At 39.5% G+C, this 22,088-nt stretch overlaps 1 protein-coding gene across 1 annotated transcript; it reads left to right on the forward strand.

Annotated features, from left to right (window-relative positions):
• Positions 1-222: 222 nt before the first annotated feature.
• Positions 223-20,560, forward strand: RAB32 (RAB32, member RAS oncogene family). The gene is made up of 3 exons (XM_082048636.1): positions 223-646; positions 16,581-16,858; positions 19,001-20,560. The coding sequence occupies exons 1-3, from the start codon at positions 418-420 to the stop codon at positions 19,148-19,150; spliced, it is 657 nt and encodes a 218-aa protein (XP_081904762.1). The 5' UTR covers positions 223-417; the 3' UTR covers positions 19,151-20,560.
• The last annotated feature ends 1,528 nt before the right edge of the window (positions 20,561-22,088 follow it).

Raw genomic sequence — 22,088 nt, forward strand, 5'->3', positions numbered from 1 at the left:
GGTGCCCCACGGACAGCCCATCCCGGTCGGGCGAGGAACCAAAGAAGTCGAAGGGGCCCCAGGAACCCCATCCTGCCATCCCGCGTCACCCCCCACCCAGTATCCCGGAGCAGCGGGGCGGGCCAGGTCCCTCCCCCTGCCCCTCCCCGCCGCCCTCCCCCGGGGTTTTATAAGGCCGCGGAGTTTCCGCGTCCTGTGACTGCAGTCAGGTGGTTGCGGAGTTTACCTTCTCCTTCCCTCAGTCCCGCTCCGTCTTCCCCCGCTCGCCTCTCCGCCCAGTGTGGCCCGGCCCAGCGGTGGGTCGGCTGGGGAAAGTTGGAGGAAAAGTTGCCAGCTGGGGAAGTTTAGAGGCGGGAGAGCGGCAGCCCGGCCTCCCCGCCGGGGCCCGCAGCGCTCCGCTCCGCGGGAGGGCCGACGATGGCCGGCGGGGAAGGAGCGGGCTCCGGCGTGCCGGAGTGCCGGGAGCATCTGTTCAAGGTGCTGGTGATCGGGGAGCTGGGCGTAGGTAAAACCAGCATTATCAAGCGGTATGTGCACCAGCTCTTCTCCCAGCACTACCGGGCCACCATCGGGGTGGATTTCGCGCTCAAAGTTATCAACTGGGACAGCAAGACCCTGGTGCGGCTGCAGCTCTGGGATATAGCAGGTAAGGGCCGGGCGTCTCTGCAGGGTGAGCCTCGAGGAGGCAGACACCCGTGAACCTGATTGCCTCGGGTCCTGGGGCCCGGCCTCTGTGGAGGAGAGTATATTTTTGACCCTGAAGTCTATCTCTTTTTTTTTTTTTTTCTTCTTCCCCGCCACCTGTAACCCCTCTTGTCCGTGTTTGAAGCATAAGTTGGGGGAGTTCTCAATGTAGGAGTGAAGTTTTTGACTTTTTATAGGCTCTGTGTGTGTGCTCCTGTTAGCTGATGTTGTAGGGCTCTTGGCTTGGCCCAGGATTTTACAGCAGACTTCAAAAAGCTGCTGTGCTTGCTGCCTCCCGGGGTCCTAGAGGGTTCTTGCTCGTACTGTTCCTCCTGACTCATTTGACTGGGAGCTTCTGGCTTTGGTTATGAGCATGGCTTAAATTCATTCATGGTTATGGCTCCACAAGGCTTCTAGAGAAAATCAATATTTTTTCCAAGCATGTTGTGTTTAGTAAGCACACTTTACAAGTTAAAGGTAACTCAAATAGCTGAAGTTGTCCTCAAAGGAAGTATGCTCAAACTTTGTATGTTTGGAGTTGCTTACTTAATTTAAAAGTAACTTGTGTCCATACAATATGGAGTAATGGAATGAGACTTGTGTTATGCTTAGTTCTACATTCAAATAATGGGTTTGTGTATCAGAAAGATACTTTGAGCATATGGAAGCAGAAAAGCCTTGTTTGCATGTCTGAACTACATGTCACTCCTTTCCTTTATATAATTCAAAGCTGATCTTTAACACCTCTGTCTTAAACGCTCCAACTGTCTACCTATTATGGTTAACTTTGCTTATGCTGCTGTTTTGCTATGGCATTATAAGAAGTCTAGGTCCTCAACTCCTTAATCATCTCAAGTTAGTGTTGCATTCCTAGTTCTGTGTGAAGCCCTAATATTAACCTGCAGCTCTTTTCATTGCTCTCCACCATGTTCATAATATCTTCTTGAATATGAAAATGTCGACTTCATTTCAAATGCTTGTGTTTAAATTTATACTAGTGGAAGATACTAGGATAACACCTGGTAATTACTGTTTCCATGAGCTCTACGCTTTATCAAGTGGAAGCTCAGAAAAGAGGAACTGTAGCATGTGGCTGCTGTAACCCTGTGACAGACCAGCTGTGCATCAGCTTCTGGTCTTACTGCTCTAAAGGTTATCCTAAAACACTTAAAATGCTACTCCTCAAACTGAAGAGCCTGCTTTGTACTGCTTTGTGCTGAAACACACCATAGATCTTTCTGCTGCTGGCCTATAGGGCAAACTAAAATATTTTCTAATTGCTCTTCTGGAGAGAAAGTAAAATATTATCAAGCTTTCTCTTCTGATGCATTCCTTTTACAGATCAGTTTTAATTTCCTTTAAATCAATTGGCAGTATCAGTGCAAGCTGCTACAACACTCTGGGTGTATTTTAGCAAGTCTGGGCTTCCAAAGATTAAAGAGGTGAGACTATCAGGATCCTGCGGTTTGGCAGCCTACAACTTCTCAGCCCTTGGTGTCTGAGACTGGGGTAGCCTGTGTGCTTTGCCAAAGCAATGCTTCAACAAGCTGTGAAGAAACTTATCTGTAACTTTTAACGCAGTTTGGACAGAACCTGTTTACATTATGGGAAGTCCTGTCAATACACCCGTGCCTTAATTTCAAGATCCAGAAGTATTATTCACTCTTGATTGTTGCCCTTAGTGTATGTTGGACATTGTTTGGTGAAAACTGACTTCAGAGCTGCTGATAAATCCTGGAACTATTTTTCCTGTTTTACAGTGTGGTGTGCACTTTTCTGTGAAACTCCTGACTAGTTTTTCCATAGCAAAATTGAAAAAAGGAACATACAACTATTTTGCAATTTGTACTCCAGACTCTTATGTCTAATCTGATAGTTCAGGCTATTCCGTTTCCAAGGGGGTGGGGGTCCTTCCCCAATTGAAAAACAAGACCAAAACCAGCAGTAATCTTAGTGATTTTTTTTTTGATTGGGCTAGGCTTAGCCTGTGTGAGAGTAACAGTTCAGGGCTCCTATAGAACTTGACATCTTGGTTAAGCATTAATCATGAAAATAAAAGGGGTTTTGGTATCCATAAGAGTTGTTTCACGGTCTTAAAACTGCCCATGTCTTTGACCTGAGAATGTGTTCTGCAGCTGTTTATGTCCATACTCACGAATATTTCTAAATAGCTGAAGATATTAATAAGTTTATATATAAATTATTACTTGGAGAACCAGGTTGAAGATGGCTTCAATATAATCATAGCATATATTGCCTAAAGGGCATTATTAAAGTGTGTAACAAAGTATCTGAGCATGTGATAGTCATTCCCTTTTAACTCATCAGTCCAGCTGTCTTCTGGCTTATGTAGATAATTTTGTCTGCTGGTGCATGCAGACAGACAGCTTTAGATCTCTTGAAGAGATCTAAATCTTATGGTAAGTAATGTTACATGTGACTTCCCTGCAAGCAATATGGTGCTGGCATTCTGAATTGATTGTGATTCATTTAAAAGGCTTCTGAATTAAAGCCTAATCCTTAAGCATAGTAAGGCATGTTATTTTACACTGGATCAAAGCTTGTACTTAATAGTTCATAATAAAAAGCTTTCCTCAAAGAGGGTGCTTCAGTCTATCAATGATAAGAACTAACCATATAGTTCAGTCATCAGCTAAAGATTATGATGCAGATACTGTGCTGGCTTTTGGTGTGATTTTAGCCTAAATGGTGAATAGTGTGTATTGCAATGTAACAGGTTCCTGAGTGACTTCAATTTCTTGAGCTAGCTGAGGTTTTTTTTTTCCTAGTGATTAATAGTTCTATAGAATAAAGCATGACAATGTTACACTGTCTATACTGTTTTTCTGGTGAAAATAACCTTTCTGTTGTAAGGTACAAAGTAATGCAAATGCCTGCAGCAGAATCGAAAGGGAAGGAGGTGTGAAATAGTGAAGGGGGAAGAAGGATACTGTTGTGCCCAGATTTGTATATTCCAGAAATACTCAGGAATTTTACTTTTTAGACACAGATTGTAGCTTCTTGAATACTGGATATGAAAAAGCTTGGGAATAAGAAAGATCAGTCACTGTCAAATTACCTTGGTTGCAGCATCAAGTATTCTGAAAGAAGCTGAACAGGTTATGTGCATGTTCATACAGGATCAAACCTTCTAAACCTTAGCTGCCCTTAGGCATTGCTCTTGTGTTTTATCTTGACATGTGGAGTTCTGATAAATCTCTCTTCCTGGATAAGTTCTGAAAGTGTTAGAACCAGGTTAACCCCTTTCATCAAAGGACATAAATAACTGGTGAAATAAATAGGAGATAGATAGGAATGAGTCACTGTCGTAAAGAGATACAAAACAAAGGAATCTTAATGATAGGGAAGTGCTTTTAAAGTCTATTTCAATATGCTAGGGATTGCTACTTGACAAGCATGCTGGTTTAGAGTATACTGCACTGACCACAGGGTAATGTAGGAAGTGCATATGGCTTATTGATGAAACTCAGTCAACTGTCATTGAAAGAACACTTTAAGGACTTTCTGTATCATAAAAACTTTTGATTTGATCTAAGATGACCAGCAACTGAGTCGTGTTAGCTGCTGCATTATGATCATGTTGGCCATCACTGTCAATCACATCAGCCTGTATGAACATGTCAGTCTCTGAAGGGCAGGGGTGGTGAAAGTCACAGATGACCACTTGAGCTTGGCTTCTCCTGAAGCATGTCACTGATGAAAACTGATAGACAAATTTAATTTTAAAGCTTTGACTGAGAGACTGTGCATTAACTTTAGTATAAGAGCACCCTTCTTCCAAGACTTAGAAATTGCAATTTTTTGGTAAAAGTGATTATTAAAACTGGAGCACTGCTTTAACTGCTTACAGTTAAATGCTTACATAGCATGGCTATGAAATTGGCCAAAGAGAAGAGGAAGCATTGTACTTCAGTGTTCTAAACATGCTTTATACAAGCTCTCGGGAGTTGAATGGTAAGAGGTAGCATGCAAATTTGTTGTTAAACTCTTGTCTGTCTCCTTGAAAAGATCTGAACTCTAACTTGTTAAAAGTATAGCAGTCCTGAAGAGAACAGTTAAGTCAGATGAAGGATTTTGTTCAAATACAAAGTTGAGGAAGAGCTGGAGTATCCCATCTTTTCTATGAAGACAAATAAGTTTTGCATATGTGAGTTGATATTAAGCTTTTAACATTTTTAGGAACTTAACTTTCTTTTATCTATAGGAAGCCAAGAGAAATTGTAAGTGTGTGCAGGAAACCATAGATGGAGGAAGAGGAGGATTTCAACTGAAATGAGCACAGGCAAAGCAAGCCAATGAAGGTGAAATGCAAACCTTCTTGCTTAGATATGCGAGGGTGATGCTGCACCTAATAAATCTTAACCTTTCTTGTTCCAGCGCAATATCTCCTCTGGAAAGGTAGAGTGCTTAATGGCTGTGCACCTGCTGTGGAACATAGCTCTGTACTGTTGCCTGTTTTGGTGGCTGAGTTTCAAAGGCGTTCAGGCTTTTCCAGTATGTGAGTTAGTGTACTTCCATGTGAAAAATCTTACAGCTTCAAACAGAATTAGATTTTCTCAGCCTGTGTTTTTGCTACTGATAGACTGCCATGTTGTTTCTATGTACCAGGTTATTTAGCTTGTTTCTTGCATTATAGATTTTTTTTTAATAGGGTTTAAAGCAAGCCTTATGTGATGTTAATGCATCTCTGAAAGTTTGTAGGGGGCAACCAGAAAACTTCCTCCATTTTCTATACATATATATCTCTGTGCCATAGTGGCACATACTTAAATAGCTTTTCAGAGGAGTCCATCCTAAGTATGTGAAGCCCGGAGATAGTCTTTAAAGGTAGTCAAGGTAGTCTTGTAACAACTTGCCCTTAACTGCAACACATTTTGAAGATCAGTGTAGGGATTAAAATGACAACTCCTGCAAAGAAGCTAAGAAGTAATTGCTTAGCTGTGTGCCTAGTACAAGTGAGCACAGGATGGAGGCTAGAGAATCCAGGCATTACCTGCCCCCCAACTGTGTTTTTCCTCACTGTTATATCTGAGTGCAATTAGGAAGGAGGAATGAAAAATGCACACATGAATAACTGCATCAGATGGATGGAGAACTTGGAGTTTAGAGCTTTATTTCAGAAACTGGCAAGTGATCTGAGATTATCTCACAGTTTATGTGGTGATGGAGGTTCCAGCTGCAGCTGCCTTCCTGGGAGCACTATCATTCTGGTAACAGCTGAGGCAGGTCAGAAAACTCCCAGTGAGGGATAGAGAATCTTCTATGTTAAAGTCAGACTGATGACAAAGTTTTGAAAGATCTGTGTCTGATTTAAGAAAGTTTCCTGCTCTTACACCTCAAAGCATGAATCTCATATAAGAAATTACTTAAGGATGAAGTTGACTGGAAACGTGCAAGACTAACAGATAAAGCTTGAAGAAAGTAGAAGGTCTGCTCGTGTTGAAAGGCTTTAAACACTGCATTAAAGGCAAGAAAGAACTGAAGGTGTGTTGTATGTCTCCTTCTAGAAACCACCCTTCTGTGGGAAACCTTGCGTGGGTGTCCTTGTGACTCTTCTGGAACTGCTGAGTTAGGGTTGTGAGCTTTCAGTTGAGAGTGACTTGCTGTACCTGGAGCTCTATAGCTAAGTATCCAAATAAGCACTGAACATGTTGAACTGGTTTCTTTCTGGTGTGTCTTCAGACATCTCTGGTTGTCAGTATGCTTTCTTTTTTTTGGAATTCTTCTCTTTAAGTCATTTTAATTAAATGCTAACAAGTAAGATATGGTTATTAGTATTGCTGATGCAGCAGTTTCCTTGTCTTACCAGTGGCGTGCTGAATTGTTCATATTGGTGGAGGCTCTTGTGCTGAGTACTATGTAGCAACTCCAAGTACTGTATATGATAAACTTCTTAAAGCCTGTGTGCTGATGGAATTCCATAAGAATATGGGAAATGTTATTGTCTTGAGGCTAGTGTTGTAAGGCAGTTTAGTATGGTAATTTTGATTATGCAAGAATGGGCTCTTCAGTTAAGTTTCAGTTAAATGGTAAATTGAGACAGATATTCTCGGAGTATTTTGGAAGTAAACTTAGAATTTCTCCATAGGCATTTCTAGACGTCCTACAAGAAATGATGTGATCTTAGAAGAACATCTGATCTGGTACACGCTTAAAGTTTGCTGTATTGATCTTGAAGGTACTCTTAGTTTCTATCAACAATGGGAACCACTTTGAGCTTCTAATCACTAGGGAATAGATGGAGCTTCAGCCTTATTTTCAAATAGATAAGGTTCATATATAGCAGTTGCTCGGAAGCTTTGTCTACAAGATCACAATAAAAATACTTCTGTAGCATTCTAATACAAAGCATAAAGGGTGAATGGGTATCCATCAAATGGGTGTGTGTGGGAGCTACCTAAGATATTTAAGTTCTTATGTGTAATACAGCGGACAGGAGGAAAAATAGTATATATCACACAACATAACTAAATTTTGGGTCAAATTATAATATAAACTAGAAGCCCATGCAGTAATCCATTAACTTGCATTGATCATAAGCTTTTTTGAGGCAACTGTTAGCTGAACTCTTGTCCTTCAGGTAATTCTGACTTGAGCAGTCAGAAAGTAAGCTGGTTTGATAAGCACATTACCCTTCAGAGACAAACTGGTGCAGCCAATATTACATATACATTTTTATCTGAATCTATGGAGTTTACATCGAAGTAAATTGACCTTTATCAACTCTACTTGCATCAGTTTTGCAGAGTCTTGGTGTCTTTACCTTATTTGCATCTCCACTTTACCTCTTATCAGTTTGGTTTTTGTTATATGCACACAAGGACAGGGAGTGACTGAAGTGCATGTGCACAAGTACAATATGAGTTGGCAAGTGGTGTAAGGTAGTTGTTCTAAACTGGTTACCTGTTTTATGAAACGCAAGAAAGAAAATAATCTGATCTGCCTGGTTCCACAAAGGGCTCCAACATGCTGTATAAAATAAGATTCTTCCCTTCAGTAGTGAGCAAGGCCACTGGGATTCAGTCTCACAGCTGTTGGAAATAACTTCCTTGAATTCCAGTGGCAACCGTTGCCTTGCCTTTGTAAACTGTTCCCTCCAAATACTCACTTCAGAAGTTCTGAAGTGTGTGAAGTACCATGTCAGAGGAAGCGATTTGCAGTGAGGGAATTTTATATTTTCATATGAAAGCATAAGAATAACTCTTGTGATATTCTTGCAGGTACTAAAGCTGGCATGACCAGCAGCAAGCAGTGACTACAAAGCACAACATAATTCTCAAGCTACTTGTGGCAGAATGCTAGATGTTCAAAGTTCTGCTCTGACTATGGAGACACAAAACAAAGGTAGATGGGGTGGTAGGATTATGCTTTGAAAAATGATGGGATTTCAGGGGTTTATAGAGCTTGTATAGAAATAAATATCTTGACTCCGAATAGAGAAAGCACAGCAAACTTTCAATAGCATTGGCTTCTAGATTAGTAGCAAATGAAAGCCAGTATTCCTTATTGTATGGATTTTAGCAGCTTTTCAAATAACAGATGAAAAAGCAACTTCTGAGTGTTGCTACAAACAGCTTATGGGAACTTATTCTTTAAATGCACCCAGACTAGAGTCCTGGGTAAAGTGGCAGCTATTTGATGCAAAATTCCAACCGCACAATGTGTCATGACACATTGGTCATTTTAGAGATTAACATTGTTTCAGTCTCGTGATAAAGTTGTTCTTGGGACAAACTGACTTTAGGATTGTTCTCCTGTGTGCTGTGCAATGCTGCGGTGCCATGCAGCATCATTGTTGAGTGCACAGTACAGCTTTGGCTGCATGACAGTGCACCAAAGGAGATGGATTAGAGGGTGTCAGGCACAAAAATTGCTTAACTCTGACAGATGACTCGTTTAAGTCTAGTTAAAGCAATGTAGGAAATACTAGTTCATGCTGTTGCTGACACTAATTGGACTATGTCAACTTTTTTTGAATACTAATGCAAGTAGAGTTTTTCCATGTATGCTGCATTTGACAGCTAATTAGAAATCATTTAGCTTGGTTGAACTCTACTTCTTGGGGGATGGGAATCTAGTGCTTAGTCAGGCACTTTCTATCTTAATTTGCTGTTTATCACAGAGGCAAGCAAAACATGAAGCTTTCTTATACAAACATGACAGTCTTAGTTCTACATAGGATACATTTGATGCTGGACAAAGCCAGTTGAATCCTAAGTGCATGGTATTGCCTCTAAACTTCTTAAAGAGAAGATAGTATGCTGTTAAAGTAAGTTTAGACAATCTTAAATCATTAGATTAGCCAAAGGCTACAGGCAGCAATGAAAAGTTTCAGTTTTGCTGTAATATTCCTCATGAGAGCTGTGCAATTGTTTGAGGAAGACTTTCTATCTTTGCAAAAGAGAATGGTGTGCTTTTTCAGTCTATTAGGATAATGGATGTGGTCAGTGTTCCTGATGGAAGTCAGGTGTCTAACTTAGGAGCTTTTGCAGTTTCACTGGTACTGAACAGGACTGTCCTGTTTTAGAATAAGGTATAATGATAGCAAACAGTGAATGGAAAGACTACTCACTGATGTTGAAAATTCAGGTAGCTAACAAATTATTATGTTAGAAACTGGCTTTGTTGTGCAATGAGACTTTAGAGCAAACTACTTCCTACCTTTTCAGAATGAAATAGTGACTTCTAAGAACATGTGAAAACACTTTTATGATGTAAACAAAGTACTGCTGCACCTGAACTGATGCTCTTCAGTGACTCTAAAATGACTACAGAGTATCTTGTATAGACCATATATATAGATAGCATACTATGGATGTCAGGTCTCGTGACATTTTCACTCAACAGAACTGCTTCAACTCTACCCTACCACTGCCCAATGTAGACATAACTGGAGGACCAAAGGTTATTTCCTATGGTAAAGTAGGAGTCAGTTGAATAGGGATTAACTGGCTTGTTACTTTTTGCTAAAGACTGTTCTTCTGAAGGGGTTGAGAAGAGATCCATCTGGTGGTTGGTTAACTTTCCCACACTACGCTTAGTAAGAAGGGACACTAGCAATTCACTTAAAATCATCCAAGGCTGCTGCTGTCTGTTAGAAACTGTAAGAGCTTCAGTCAGTGAAACAGTTTCTAGTACTGTCTAACACAGGAAGAGACAATGTTCCTGTAGTTCTTGCTTTTTAACCTCTGTGTTTTTCACCAGAACCACAAATACCAAATATTACTTCCACTATGGTGGAGAATAAAAGTCAGGCTAGATGTGCTTTTTTTTTTTTAAACTCTTACAGGTTTCTAATATCTGCTAGAGCTGCTAGTATAGTCTAACACCTCTGGTTTAAACAACCTGGCAACCTTGTACTAATAGCTTAAGTGGGTGAGAATGAGGAGTGGAGAGACACCTGGCACTGACTGTCTTGGGGTCTGTCTACTCTCATTCTACAGCTGCTACCCATGTGAAAAAAGCAGGTAGGCACACTTGAGCATGTCCTGTAATATTGATAGTGGTTTGGTTAACCTACTTCTTGCTGAATAACAGATTCAATCTAATTGGGTAAGACAGTTCTGGGACAAGCAGTGCTGGTTTGGCGAGAGAGAGGGATGCTGTCAGCAGTGGTAGCTCACCAGTGGCATATTCCTACATCTGTCTGAAAAGGAACCTGAGTTGGTTCACACCAACCCAAGTAGCACTACAGTGTATATTATATGTCTGGAGAACTGGGAGATGCATCCTCAGGGCAATTCTGGATATGCACTGTATTGTGTCAAACATCCAGCTGTAGGGCCAATGGGCATCCAAAGTATAGTCTGTTCCTGCCTGTGGCTCCTAAAGGGCCTAGGTGTTTTGACAGGGACAGTGACTCTAACTCAGTGAGAGGATTGGGCTGCATGACCAGCCATTTTGGATGGTGCTTTAGCTTAAATATATCACATTGAATGACAGGAACTTTAAGAGATTGAATTGTAAATAAGGAGCTGCCACTCAGATGCTCCTTGATGTTAGTATGTGAAAACCTGATCCTAGAAATTCAGGGAGTTAAAGAAAATCTTCTTGTGAAGCAGCACAACTGGAGCAGGGAAGAGAGTGCTCATTAGGTTAGGACTTCCTGGGGCAGAAGGAAGACTTGGGAAGAAGGGGTTTCACAGTTGAATTGTCTTTTTTTCCTGTCTAGGTGAATAAAAGCACAAATGTCTCATGGTCCAGGAAACTGTCTGAAACAAGTAATTTGTGGAATTTTGCACTGAAGTCTAAATAGTGGCACTGCTTGCACACTGTCTGGCTAATAGAGTAGTTAATAGCAGGGATCTAAGCGTCATGGTATTAGCAGTTAAGTTAGTCTGGCTGTCATTAATGACCCTTCTTGAATTTTGGTGTGACTAATATTGACTATTAGTGGTCATGGTGAGTAGTTCATCTGAGAACGCTTCTCGTGATGGAAGAGGAATATTCAAGTATTCTCAGACTAAAACTGATTTATTATAATCTTTCACTATAGCTTAAGAAGCATCCTGTGATGCATGAGTTCACTACAATATATAGTACTTGTTGTAGAAAAGCAGAATAACAAACAGACTAGCAGGATGCCACTTCTATGTATTTTGAACTCGCTTAATTTGATTCACTAGGTCTCTTGATAATTTTCTTTACTACTGGAGTATTGCTGGATAGCTCTTTGGTTTTCTTTTATAGATTAGACTCAACCGGTGTAGTATATTTCTTCTTTCTGTTGAACTTAAACTGCCTTTTAAATTAAATGAACACTGAGTTTCAGCATTCTGAAGGACAATGTTAGCAAGAGCTTCTTAGGTTTATTAATAAACTGAGGACTTTTGCTATTTATCAAACTTTAGTATTTGGTTCAGGGAAAACTGCAAAACTTCATCACAGTGGTCTTCTAGTTAGCAGCAAACAACTTTGGAATAAAACTCTTCTGCTAGTTGTGTATTCACTATGCATCTCTAATATAAGATTATTTGATGTGGAACTGCCAAATTTGTTAAAATCAAATTTTGAGCTCTGGACAACCATTAAGCTGATTAACCTGTCAAAGATGACTGGAACTAAGACCAACAGGAGAAACTATTTGTTCCATCATTTTTCCAGTTGTCAGGCTTTTATAACTCTGGGTCATCTTTCTCTTCCTTGTTAATGACACACTTTTTGAAGGATGTCAAAACTCCTAGTCTCATCTGAAAGAAGCTAGGTAGAGTTTGTCCAGTTCTCCATCAGTACTCCCGATGAGATGTTAAGGGTTTAAATGCACCAAACAACTCTGACTTCTGAGTTTGTGTAGCTTCAGAACAGACAAAGCTTAGACTTTTTTTTTTTTTTTTTTACAAAGTAGGGGAACTCATGCTTACTGTTAGTATTGACAGAATTTACCTGCACAGCAAAAAAGGCATAGTTGGGGAAGCTTCTTCATTTTACTCTCCTCAAGTGGGTTTCTTTTAGTTCATATAAACTACATATGAAGACTTCTAGGTGTGGTAAGTAGTCTGGGAGATGGAACCTTGACAAATGCAATATCATGCATATCCAGCAGTCATTTGTACATTTCACTTTTTTTCTAGCTTCAGTTCCCATCATGTATGGCTGATTAGGAGCAAAAATAATGTATGCATGTAGGGTAACTCCTGCTAACTAAAAGCAAGAGCTACCACAATGATAAGTCACACTGCTTTGATCAACAGGACTCTCTTGTTCATTCCTTACACTGTGAAGGATTGCTGTAGAAACTCTTTAGAATGTACTTCAAGACAAGTCTGGCAGTGTCTGAATCTTATCTTTGTTCTTACTTCACTGCAAAAGATAAAGCTTCTAATGTCAGACCTGGCTATAATTTTTTTCATATTGTCTTTAATTTATGGTTTACTCATTTTACATTGTAAATGGGAAGCAATAATAGCTCCCAAGCTCTGATACAGTTTCAAAGTAAATTCCTGTGGTACTGCTGTAGGGAACTGTATTAGTTCTTGATGCATGACATTATGCAAGTATTTCACTTAATGTTGTTGCAATTACTGGAAAATATGGTGACAGTATGTGCTGAGTCATGTAGGTGTGAAAACTTTGTGGTTAGAGAATGGAGAACTTTGCATTGCATGCAGCCACTTTCATACCCCCAAACAAGACCTCTTGTCTCCATGTCTGCCCCATAGCTTAGCTCCTCATCTATACCTGAACCCCTGAAGCACAGAGAAAGGATAATGTCATGGTACCATCAGATTTATGTCAAGGCACTAGAACTACCAGGATGATTAATCCTCTGTCCTTTTCCATATTACTGTAGTAAGCAAGTAATTTTCCTGTCGTCTTTCTTCTATGATTGTATACACCGGAGACTTTAAGTCTAGTTTCATCTGATCATTTTTAGCCTTTTTACCCTCTGGAGGTATGATCTACTTTTGGTGTGGCTCAACACTGTTATCACACATGATGAAATGACTACAGCAAAAATACTGCTGGACATAGGAAAGGGAATGACAAATCCCTGGCTAAACTGAGCATGGCAAAAATTGAGTCAATTTAGTTTTAATAACCTAAATAAATAATGATGTTCACACTCCAGACTTTGGAGAAATGGTGTATTCTACACTTCGCTTCTTCTGCATGAGTGTTTTTGCAAGCACTAAAGCACTTGCAAAAGCTTTGCCTGAAACTCCTGTTAAATTTTCAAAAGGCTGTCTAGGATGCTCTGCATCCCTTACAAGAAGCTCAGCCTAAAACATATGCGTCTTCAGTAATAAGAGGATTGTACTGGAAGTCTATTCAGTTTATACTGAATTATCTTCCTGCCTCATGCAATATACTTTTTACCACAGTAAAACTCTTACCTCTTAGGCAGGCCACGGGTTATTGCTTCTTTCTTCTGTGGAATAAAAAGCATATACCCATCCTTGTTAGACCTCCAGACAGGATAGAAAAGCAGTAATAAGCTGGTGTGCAGGTCAGTTCTGTTATTGGTGGATGTGAATTCTAGAGATGAAAGCAGCTCTGTAATAAAATCTTTTTGGCATTTAGACTGCTTTAGAAAAGGGCAGCAATTGTACTGGAGTGTATTTGACCTATTAAAAGGCATTAATCTGTAATACTACAGTAGTGTTGAGCTTGTGTGTGTTTTTTTAACAGTAAGGAGTATAAAATCTTCCAAATGTAAATCTTAAATCTAGTAAGTAAAGGTAGAAGCTTTTATGCTGGTATGCGCGTCAGTTGTCTACTTTTACCCAAATGTAAATTACAGAAGAATATGTATTAAGGTTTTTTTCAATTCCAAAACTTCTACTATAAGGGCAAAAATTTCAAATTCTTTCAATAAAGCCAGCTAGAAGGAATACTAGAATGGTTGTTTTAGACAGCTGAAGCCCATGCTTTCTAAGTGACTGCTGTAGAGTACGAAGTAAAGTACAGTTCTGTGCAGACCTTGAGATTTTACAGTGTTTTGTGGGCCTGTCCTGCAGTGTGAAGGGATATACTGCCTGAGCTGGACATAACACTCGGCTTTTAGCTCAGTTGGAGGGTTCCTGTGTAACAGGAATTGGCTGGTGAGACTGACAGCTAAACAAATGGGGAAGCTGAGAAGGAGCTCCTCATAGCTTGTGTGGTGCCTGATGCAGTGACTGGCTTAATATACCTAAATTTGACCCTGTGCAGCTCTATTAAAAAAACAAAACAAAACAAAATAACCACAATGTAAAGGTAAACATTTTTAGATGCAGTACACTTGATCTGCAGGAGTAGTAAAAGCCTTCTGGCCAAATGTTTTCCTGCTGGTATTTGATTAATGAAAACAGTGTGCACCTGGTACTACAATTTACAGTAAGGCTGGACCAAGCACACCTTTTAGGCATAAGAATTCAGCCTGGAAAGGCCTAGGGAGACAATGTGAGTTACTTGTATACAAGTTCTGTGAACAATTAGGAGACTTGTGGCTGACTTGTGTCAGCCTCTTCCAGTAACATAGTCACCGAGGTACAGGTTAGTGTCTGGCTTGTTGACCGTAGAGTCCATGGCATAAATGCTGCTTTAGAACTTAAGTTTTGAATATGGAGGAAAGAGCTTTCCTCTTAAAGTTGCCTGTTCTCACATGGGTTAATGAGCTGGTAGTGAAGAAACTAGTGTGTAATTTCCATTCCTCAGAATATGCTGGCTAGTGACACTGTTTTATGCAGTGTCATACTTTAAAGTAGAAGAGACAGAAAAGTCTACTTTATAGAGCTTTATAAGTCTCTGGAACTCCACTGTAATTGCTGCTGCTTTCCAGCAATTCTACTAGCTGCTTAGTTAACCTTTCCTGAAAATGTCTGTTGGGAGTGAGCTAATCGGTACACTGAAGTACTGACACTAAAACGAGGCAACTGAGCTAGAAAAGCATGCTGCTGAACAGGATCCCGTGTTATTTCACCTAATGAATTTCTGTCTCTTTCAAAGAAGATGATAGTACCCAGTTCTTGCAACTGTCCTTGCTTATCAAAGGCAGACTTGAATGTTTATAAACAGAGGATAACTATGTTATGAGGGTTCTGCAGAACAAATCTTATGAGGAGTGGCTGAGGGGAACTAAGGTTGTTCAGCCTGGAGAAAAGGAGGCTGAGGGGAGACCTTATCGCTGTCTACAACTACCTGAAACAAGCTTGTAGCATGGAGGGTGTTGGTCTCTTCTCCCAAGTAACAAGTGATAGGATGAGAGGAAGTGGCCTCAAGTTGCACCAGGGAAGGTTCTGATTGGATATTAGAAAAAAAATTTCACAGAAAGGGTTATCAAGCATTGGAACAGGTGCCCAGGGAAGTGGTGGAGTCACCATCCCTGAAAGTGTTCAAAAGGTGCATAGACAAGGTTCTTAGGGACATGGTTTAGAGCTAGAGTTAAGTTATGGTTGGACTCGATCTTGAGGGTGTCTTCCAACTGAAATGATTCTATGATTGTATCTTCCAATTGAAATTCTTTATTTTAAAACTGCATATGCACTAAATGCTAAAAGCTCAAGGGATGTAACACTGTAAAACTGAACAATAAAGTACAGGGGCTACTTTTCCCAATAAAGACTTCTGAACAAAGCAGAAAGCTATTTTAGTAGCTGAAACTTCCCAAGCAGCATGCTTGCATTGGATGCTGCTATGTCTACTCCAGTACAAACACAGCATGATGGTCTGACCTTCCAAACAGAAGAATAAATGAACTGACACTCTAATTCTACATTTCAAGTATACTGACTACAGTAGTTGTACTTAATAAGAAAACGTCTTTCGTTGACTATTCTCACTGACCATTGGTTTTCCTCTTGATTTTTGTTTGTTTCATCTTGGGCTTAAAAGATGAAGTCAAAGATAACAGGTTTAGCTAGAACTGTTAAACTATCTCATTTTGAGCTTGTCCCTGAGGAAGGAAAAAAAAAAAAACCTGTAATATAGGTGACTTCTGAAGATGCGGTGATGACTTTTAGCCCTGGAGCTTGTAGAACTGTTTTCCAGGAAACCCTTGTTGCTCTCCCTCCAGAAAAAAAAAAAAGTCTAAGTATGCTTAAGTCTCTAGCTGATGTGATTAGGTTTAAATCTTACAGAAGCTTTTCTGAGGAAAGAATTTGTGTATAACTATGTTGGTAGTGGTTTTAGGCATGACTTCTCAAAGAACACTACTCAACAAATAAGTTTAAAATAATTAAAGTGGTGGTTGGGATTGCAAACTGCTTTTAGCATCTGACTCGTATGATACATGGAATGGCTGTTACAATGAGATAACATAGGATAGAAGAGAATGTGTGAACTAGATGACTAGACAAATGCTAGATTTGTATGTATCAATCTGGTACAGAAGCCCATTTACACTGACTACAATTCATGTTTAAATAAGTGTACTTTCCTACTGTTCTCTCTTTCAGGCCAGGAGCGCTTTGGAAATATGACTAGAGTATACTACAAAGAGGCAGTTGGTGCTTTTGTGGTCTTTGATGTCACAAGAGGTTCCACCTTTGAGGCTGTTTCAAAATGGAAGCATGATTTGGACAGTAAAGTACTACTTCCTAATGGCAGCCCCATCCCTGCTGTTCTTCTTGCAAACAAGTGTGACCAGAAGAAAGATGGCAGCCAGAATCCCTCTCAAATGGACCAGTTCTGCAGAGAAGGTGGCTTTGTTGGATGGTTTGAAACATCTGCTAAGGTGAGCATAAAGAGGAAACATTTTAACTGTAAGTATTGGCATAAGAGTGGATGAGTATAGTCATGTGGAGAAGACAATCCTCACGTATACAAAGTGACAGTCAAGTCTCCAGTGTTCAGCAAAAGCTTGAAGACTTGTAGCTTGATTTAGATTATAACTGCATCTTAAATTCAGAGAACCTTAAAGCTGATAGGAAAATTTGGTTAACTGATTTCTATAAACTTTTTTCCTTGCATATGTCAGCTAAAGCTAAAACAAATAGCTACTTTGTTCAAACATAACTATGAGTAACTTAATTTATTGTACAGTTTTAGTCTACAGACTTGATCAATGCACAGATAAGCTTGTGGTAACTTAGTTGAAAGTTGAAAGCTCACTAAAACTCAATTGATCCTTAAAACAAAAGATTCTTCCAGATGAAGATAATGTGTCTGACAGACCAAATTGCTGGTCTGGTTTATAACTCCTTTATATGGTAAACTAAACCTCAAAGTCCCCCTTTTCTCTTGGCTTGCCTGCTTCCATTAATTGTTGCTGATGAACTGGCACAAAGTGATGTTTAGACAACTATTAAAGAAAAGTCTGTAGGAATAGTATGATAAGAAACAAAGTAACAAGCCTCTTCCTGATTACTTTAAAATAAGGAAGAAAGGTAAACAGTGACAAGAATTAGGTAAATAAGCTAATAATTTGTTTGCATTTGGAAAATAATTCCCAAACCCACCTGTCACTAGAAGCTCACATTTTAAGGCTCTTTATACTCAAAAAGAATACCAAGATTCTGCTTTGGTTTATGTCTTCTCTGAAGCTTTACTGTCCATAACACTGGTACATAAACTTCAACATGAGTTAAAAATCAAGTAACATTGGAACAAAACCTAATGTGGAAATGTAGCGACAGTTTGCATTTTAGGTAGCATTTAAGACATGACAATGTAAATTGAGGTTCTTGATGCAGAGAAGTCTAGGCAATATTAGTTCTAGTTCAGTTACGAATTGACTTGTTTAGGACTCTGAAGAGGCAGCTGAAATAGCTTAGCAAAAACCCAGGACAGCTTTCTTGTTTTCTAAGCGTAAGAAATGGTTTATGGTTTTAAGTCCTGCCCACTTAAATATCCTGATAATCTGCTTTTGCCTTTCTGCTGGAACTGGTCATTGAATCTTCAGTCTAGTAAGCAGTAATAGAGGTCCCACTCCCTGTGGGTTAGGTATAATAGGCAAAAGAACTGCAGAGAGTATAAATATTAATAGAAATACCTTGTTAATATCTGTATACCAAAATGAGGAGAATCCTTCTCTGAGTGGGGAAAAGTGCCTATCTTCAAACTGCCAGAAACAGTTTGTGGCTGACAGCCACAGGCTTGTAAAGTGCAGTAGCAATGGGTCAAATGTTCTCAATCTAACCTTGCTCATGCAGCATTTAGAGCTACAATTATGGAGACAGAAGAGTGTGCTGGGGTAGTATTTCCCTCAGAACCAAAGGCAAGTGATTCCAGATGTGGCAGCCCTGTGACAAGCTAGGGGTGGCCCAGACAGCTGAAAGCTGTGGCCAAAGGCTCTTTGACATTGGCCAGCTTGGCCCCTTAGTAATTAAGATATGCTGATGAAATACAGCTCTAGGTATCCTACATGCACACCCGCTTTAGGTTATATGTTAAAGTACTTGTCAAAGCATGCACAAGAAAATGTAGTGTGCCTAGATGAGGCACTCTGATTTAGTTGGAGTTTTAAGGCTGACAAAACAGGTCCTTTTACATAAGTACATGTATCCAAACTGCAGCAAAAGAACAAAAGAAGCCCCAGAAGGTAGAATGGACAGTGTAATTGCCTGTTATATTTCCTAATGCAGAAATGCACTTTAGCATTAGTGAGTCTTCTAAATGCAGGTGACATATAACCCCCAACAGCATGCCTCACTAAAATTGAAGTAACCTATTTGTAACATGGGTGAATAACTTTGTCTCAAACCTTTCTGGTAACTTTTTTGATAAGCAAGTGTATGAGTGATAACCTGATGCATCTAAGCTGTTTGTCATGCTGATGAGACTGTAGAAGAATTTTTGTATTTGGCCAGCTTCTAATAGGAATGTGTGATTATTTCAAAAAAAATATCACTGATTTCTTTACTTTCAACTTTTTTAGGACAACATCAACATAGACGAAGCTGCCCGATTTTTGGTGGAAAACATCCTTGCCAACTATAAAACCTTTCCTAATGAAGAGAATGATGTGGGGAAACCAAAACTGGACCTTGACCCATTGAAAGCAGAAAGCAAATCACAATGCTGCTAATGCTCCCACTGTTCAGTAAATGTGATGAGATGAGCAGCAAGACTGTTCCTTAAATCAGATTGCTGCTATTGTGCTGCATTGTGACCATCCATATGGGCTGTCTGGTGTTATCTGAATAGGTGATTCTTGTGGGTGTTTACATATTCTTGTTTAGCATAAAACTGAGTATCTTGTGAGTTATCACTCTACTTGCTTGAGTGGCTGCTTCTAAGTCTGATTAGTGTCTTCTTACTTGAGAACATAAGGTAGTGTTTACACTCTAAAAAGGAAAAAAGATGACATTCAATGTCTAGGTTGCTTCTGGGACATATGCTACATTCCAAATAGGACTCACTTATCATGGTTTTAGCTGAATAGGCACTTGCACCTTTATAGTAAGCTTTTCCTTTGTCACCAGTGGTGTCCCACTTGAGATTGATGTCTTACCTACACACTTGTCCCTATTTATTATTCTGTACCATGAGGGTCTGTCTCACTGCTAGTTCTCCTGGATCAAGACATTCCAGAAATCTTGAGGGGGCCAATGACAGATGGGAAGGTATCTTTCCTAATGAGTTCACTAGGACTGAGTAAAGTAGATGGCTTTTTACCACTGAATAAGAGTGAGATGGGAAAATGTTTGTACTTAACAGGGGAGAGGCAAGGTTATAGAAATACTAATAAAAATGCATCTCCAGCCTTTCAAAGCAGAATATTTTCAGCTAATACTTTACACATGACACCCATTAATGAATACAGTTGTGCTGCTGGCACATAGTCATAGCAACCTCACCCATATTCACATCCAGATATAGACATCCAATAACTTTTTCATGCACTAACACTGAAAACTTTATCAAGAATGCAATAAAATATCTTTCTGTGATAATTAACTTGCTTCTTTTTCCTTCTGTCTTGAGATGGTTCTGCATATCATAAAGGAGGAGAGAGGTCTTGAAGGAAATAAGAAACCTCAAGCTCTAAGTTGTTCAATCTCAGAACAGTGCTGCACTCTTCTGACTACTTGGAGCTGGTGAACTGGCTTACCAGTCTGTAATTCTGTATACTTCAATGCCTACAGTTCCTTGTTATAACTCATATGTATTTCTGACAGCAAATGAAGATCAAAAGGATTAGAGAGATTTCATGGTTCTTGAATACATTCTGGAACTCTAGCTCTGCTTGGCTGAAAGGCTTTGAAGCTCCTCTTTATTTTAAGGATTTCTTCTGTCCTGATACCTCATTGCTACTGACTTCAGAAGTCTTATGTTACTTGTTCTGATGGTGTTGATGTTTACTTAAACATCAGCATGAAGTATGTGCCATATTGGATATACTTTAATCTGTATTGAGATTTTTCTAGGCTGTCTTTTTTTTTTCTAAAGAGTAATGTACTTTTTAAGAGACAAATAAATATATTTGGGCATCTTATCTATGTTGTTTGTGTATGCTTTTGAGAACATGCATCTCCACATTGTGTGTCCCACCCTCTACACAAATGCTTTCATTGATATCTGAAAACAACTTCTAGCAGCTGCTGTGTTAAAGGCTTTTTTAAAATTGTCACAGTAGGTCTTGGCATAAGCTAAACCTGGGTTTAACTAGCTTAGCATAATAGGATAATTTAGACTTCCTAAGAACCTTCTAAGCCAAGATGTTTCTCCAAGCAAGGTCATACTACATTGCTCACGCTTTCCTGTGGTCTGGTCTTAAAACTTCAACAATGGAGACTGTATGGCCCTGGGAAAGTTGTTTCAATGATGGACTGTACTTGTGGGAGTTTATACTATCTGAACTTCTCCAGCTTCAACTTATGTCCATAGTCTCTCATTGTCCAACCATCACCACTGTGAAGAATGTCCATTAGTCTTATGCAGATATATTACACACTTAAAGCTTGATTGATACTATAAGTGGTTTTTTTGAAAGCCTGTAGCACTTCAGAAGGGAAGCTGTACCCCATCCATGTTCCTTGCTTGCTAGCTTGTTAGAGTTCTTAACCTTCCTAGCTAACCTGGGACTACCATAATCTTCCGATTTAGTCACTTGCAGAACAACTTCATTTAGACTGTAAACTCACTTTTAATAAGCTGTTTAATCTCCAGTGTACTCTTTTTTTCCAACTTTAATCATAGCTGCACAAATCCAGTAACTAGCCAGCGCAACATGTGTATAGCCTTTGTATTTGCTTTTTGACTAGATTAAAACATGATAAATCTTGATGGCCAAACAAAATGCATTTTCATGTTCACTTTGCTTCAACTGTAATTTTACTGAGCCTATGTCTTGTAGCATGAAGTTAGTCACTAATGGGCAGAAAAGACGAACTGTTGAGTATGTCTAGTATGGCATAGGTTGGTCCATATTCAATTGCTGGTTCCTGCTCTACTGAGAAGACTGCCAGTGGAGCTAGACGGTTTTCCAAACAGTGGTTGTACTTTTTCTTGTTTTTACTTTTCAGATTCAACAGCAGGATGAAAACCAAAGTCTGAAGCTTTGGAACTCTACCTGAATGCATGACTCTCATCTGGGTCCTGTTGGTGACAATTTATCTTCATAGGATTACATTTCAAGAATGTTTAAATTTCTGCTTTAAGAGCTATTGCTGCTGTTTAAGAACTTACCTTATTCTGCATGTAGCTTGTGTTCTTCCAAAGCTCTACATGAATGTGGAATAGCCATGACTCAAACTGTGGTGGAGTATACGAGTTTTGATACAGGTTATCACTAACAGGAGAATTTGAGATGGTGAGGTTCAGAAACTATCATTTATAAAAATAAAAACCTGAGGGTTTAAAGTGACTGTGCAGACTCTATTACAGACCAGACTCTGGTTTTCATACTATTAGACTTAAGAAATACCAATTTGACTTGTACATGTGTGATGGAGGTTTGGTTTGGTTTGGTTAGTTTCCTTCACCTTTCTGGGGTAAAAGAATTGAGCTTCAAAAGATGGCCA

The sequence above is a fragment of the Streptopelia decaocto genome, assembly GCF_964273445.1.
Source record: "Streptopelia decaocto genome assembly, chromosome: 3".
Lineage (NCBI taxonomy): Eukaryota > Metazoa > Chordata > Aves > Columbiformes > Columbidae > Streptopelia > Streptopelia decaocto.

What these genes read in the sequence shown, in the direction of transcription:
- RAB32 (XM_082048636.1), top strand. Translation starts at nt 418, where the DNA reads ATGGCCGGCGGGGAAGGAGCGGGCTCCGGCGTGCCGGAGTGCCGGGAG. An exon ending in GCAGCTCTGGGATATAGCAG is followed by an intron (nt 647 to 16,580) that starts GTAAGGGCCGGG and finishes TCTCTCTTTCAG; the next exon opens with GCCAGGAGCGCTTTGGAAAT. An exon ending in GGTTTGAAACATCTGCTAAG is followed by an intron (nt 16,859 to 19,000) that starts GTGAGCATAAAG and finishes CAACTTTTTTAG; the next exon opens with GACAACATCAACATAGACGA.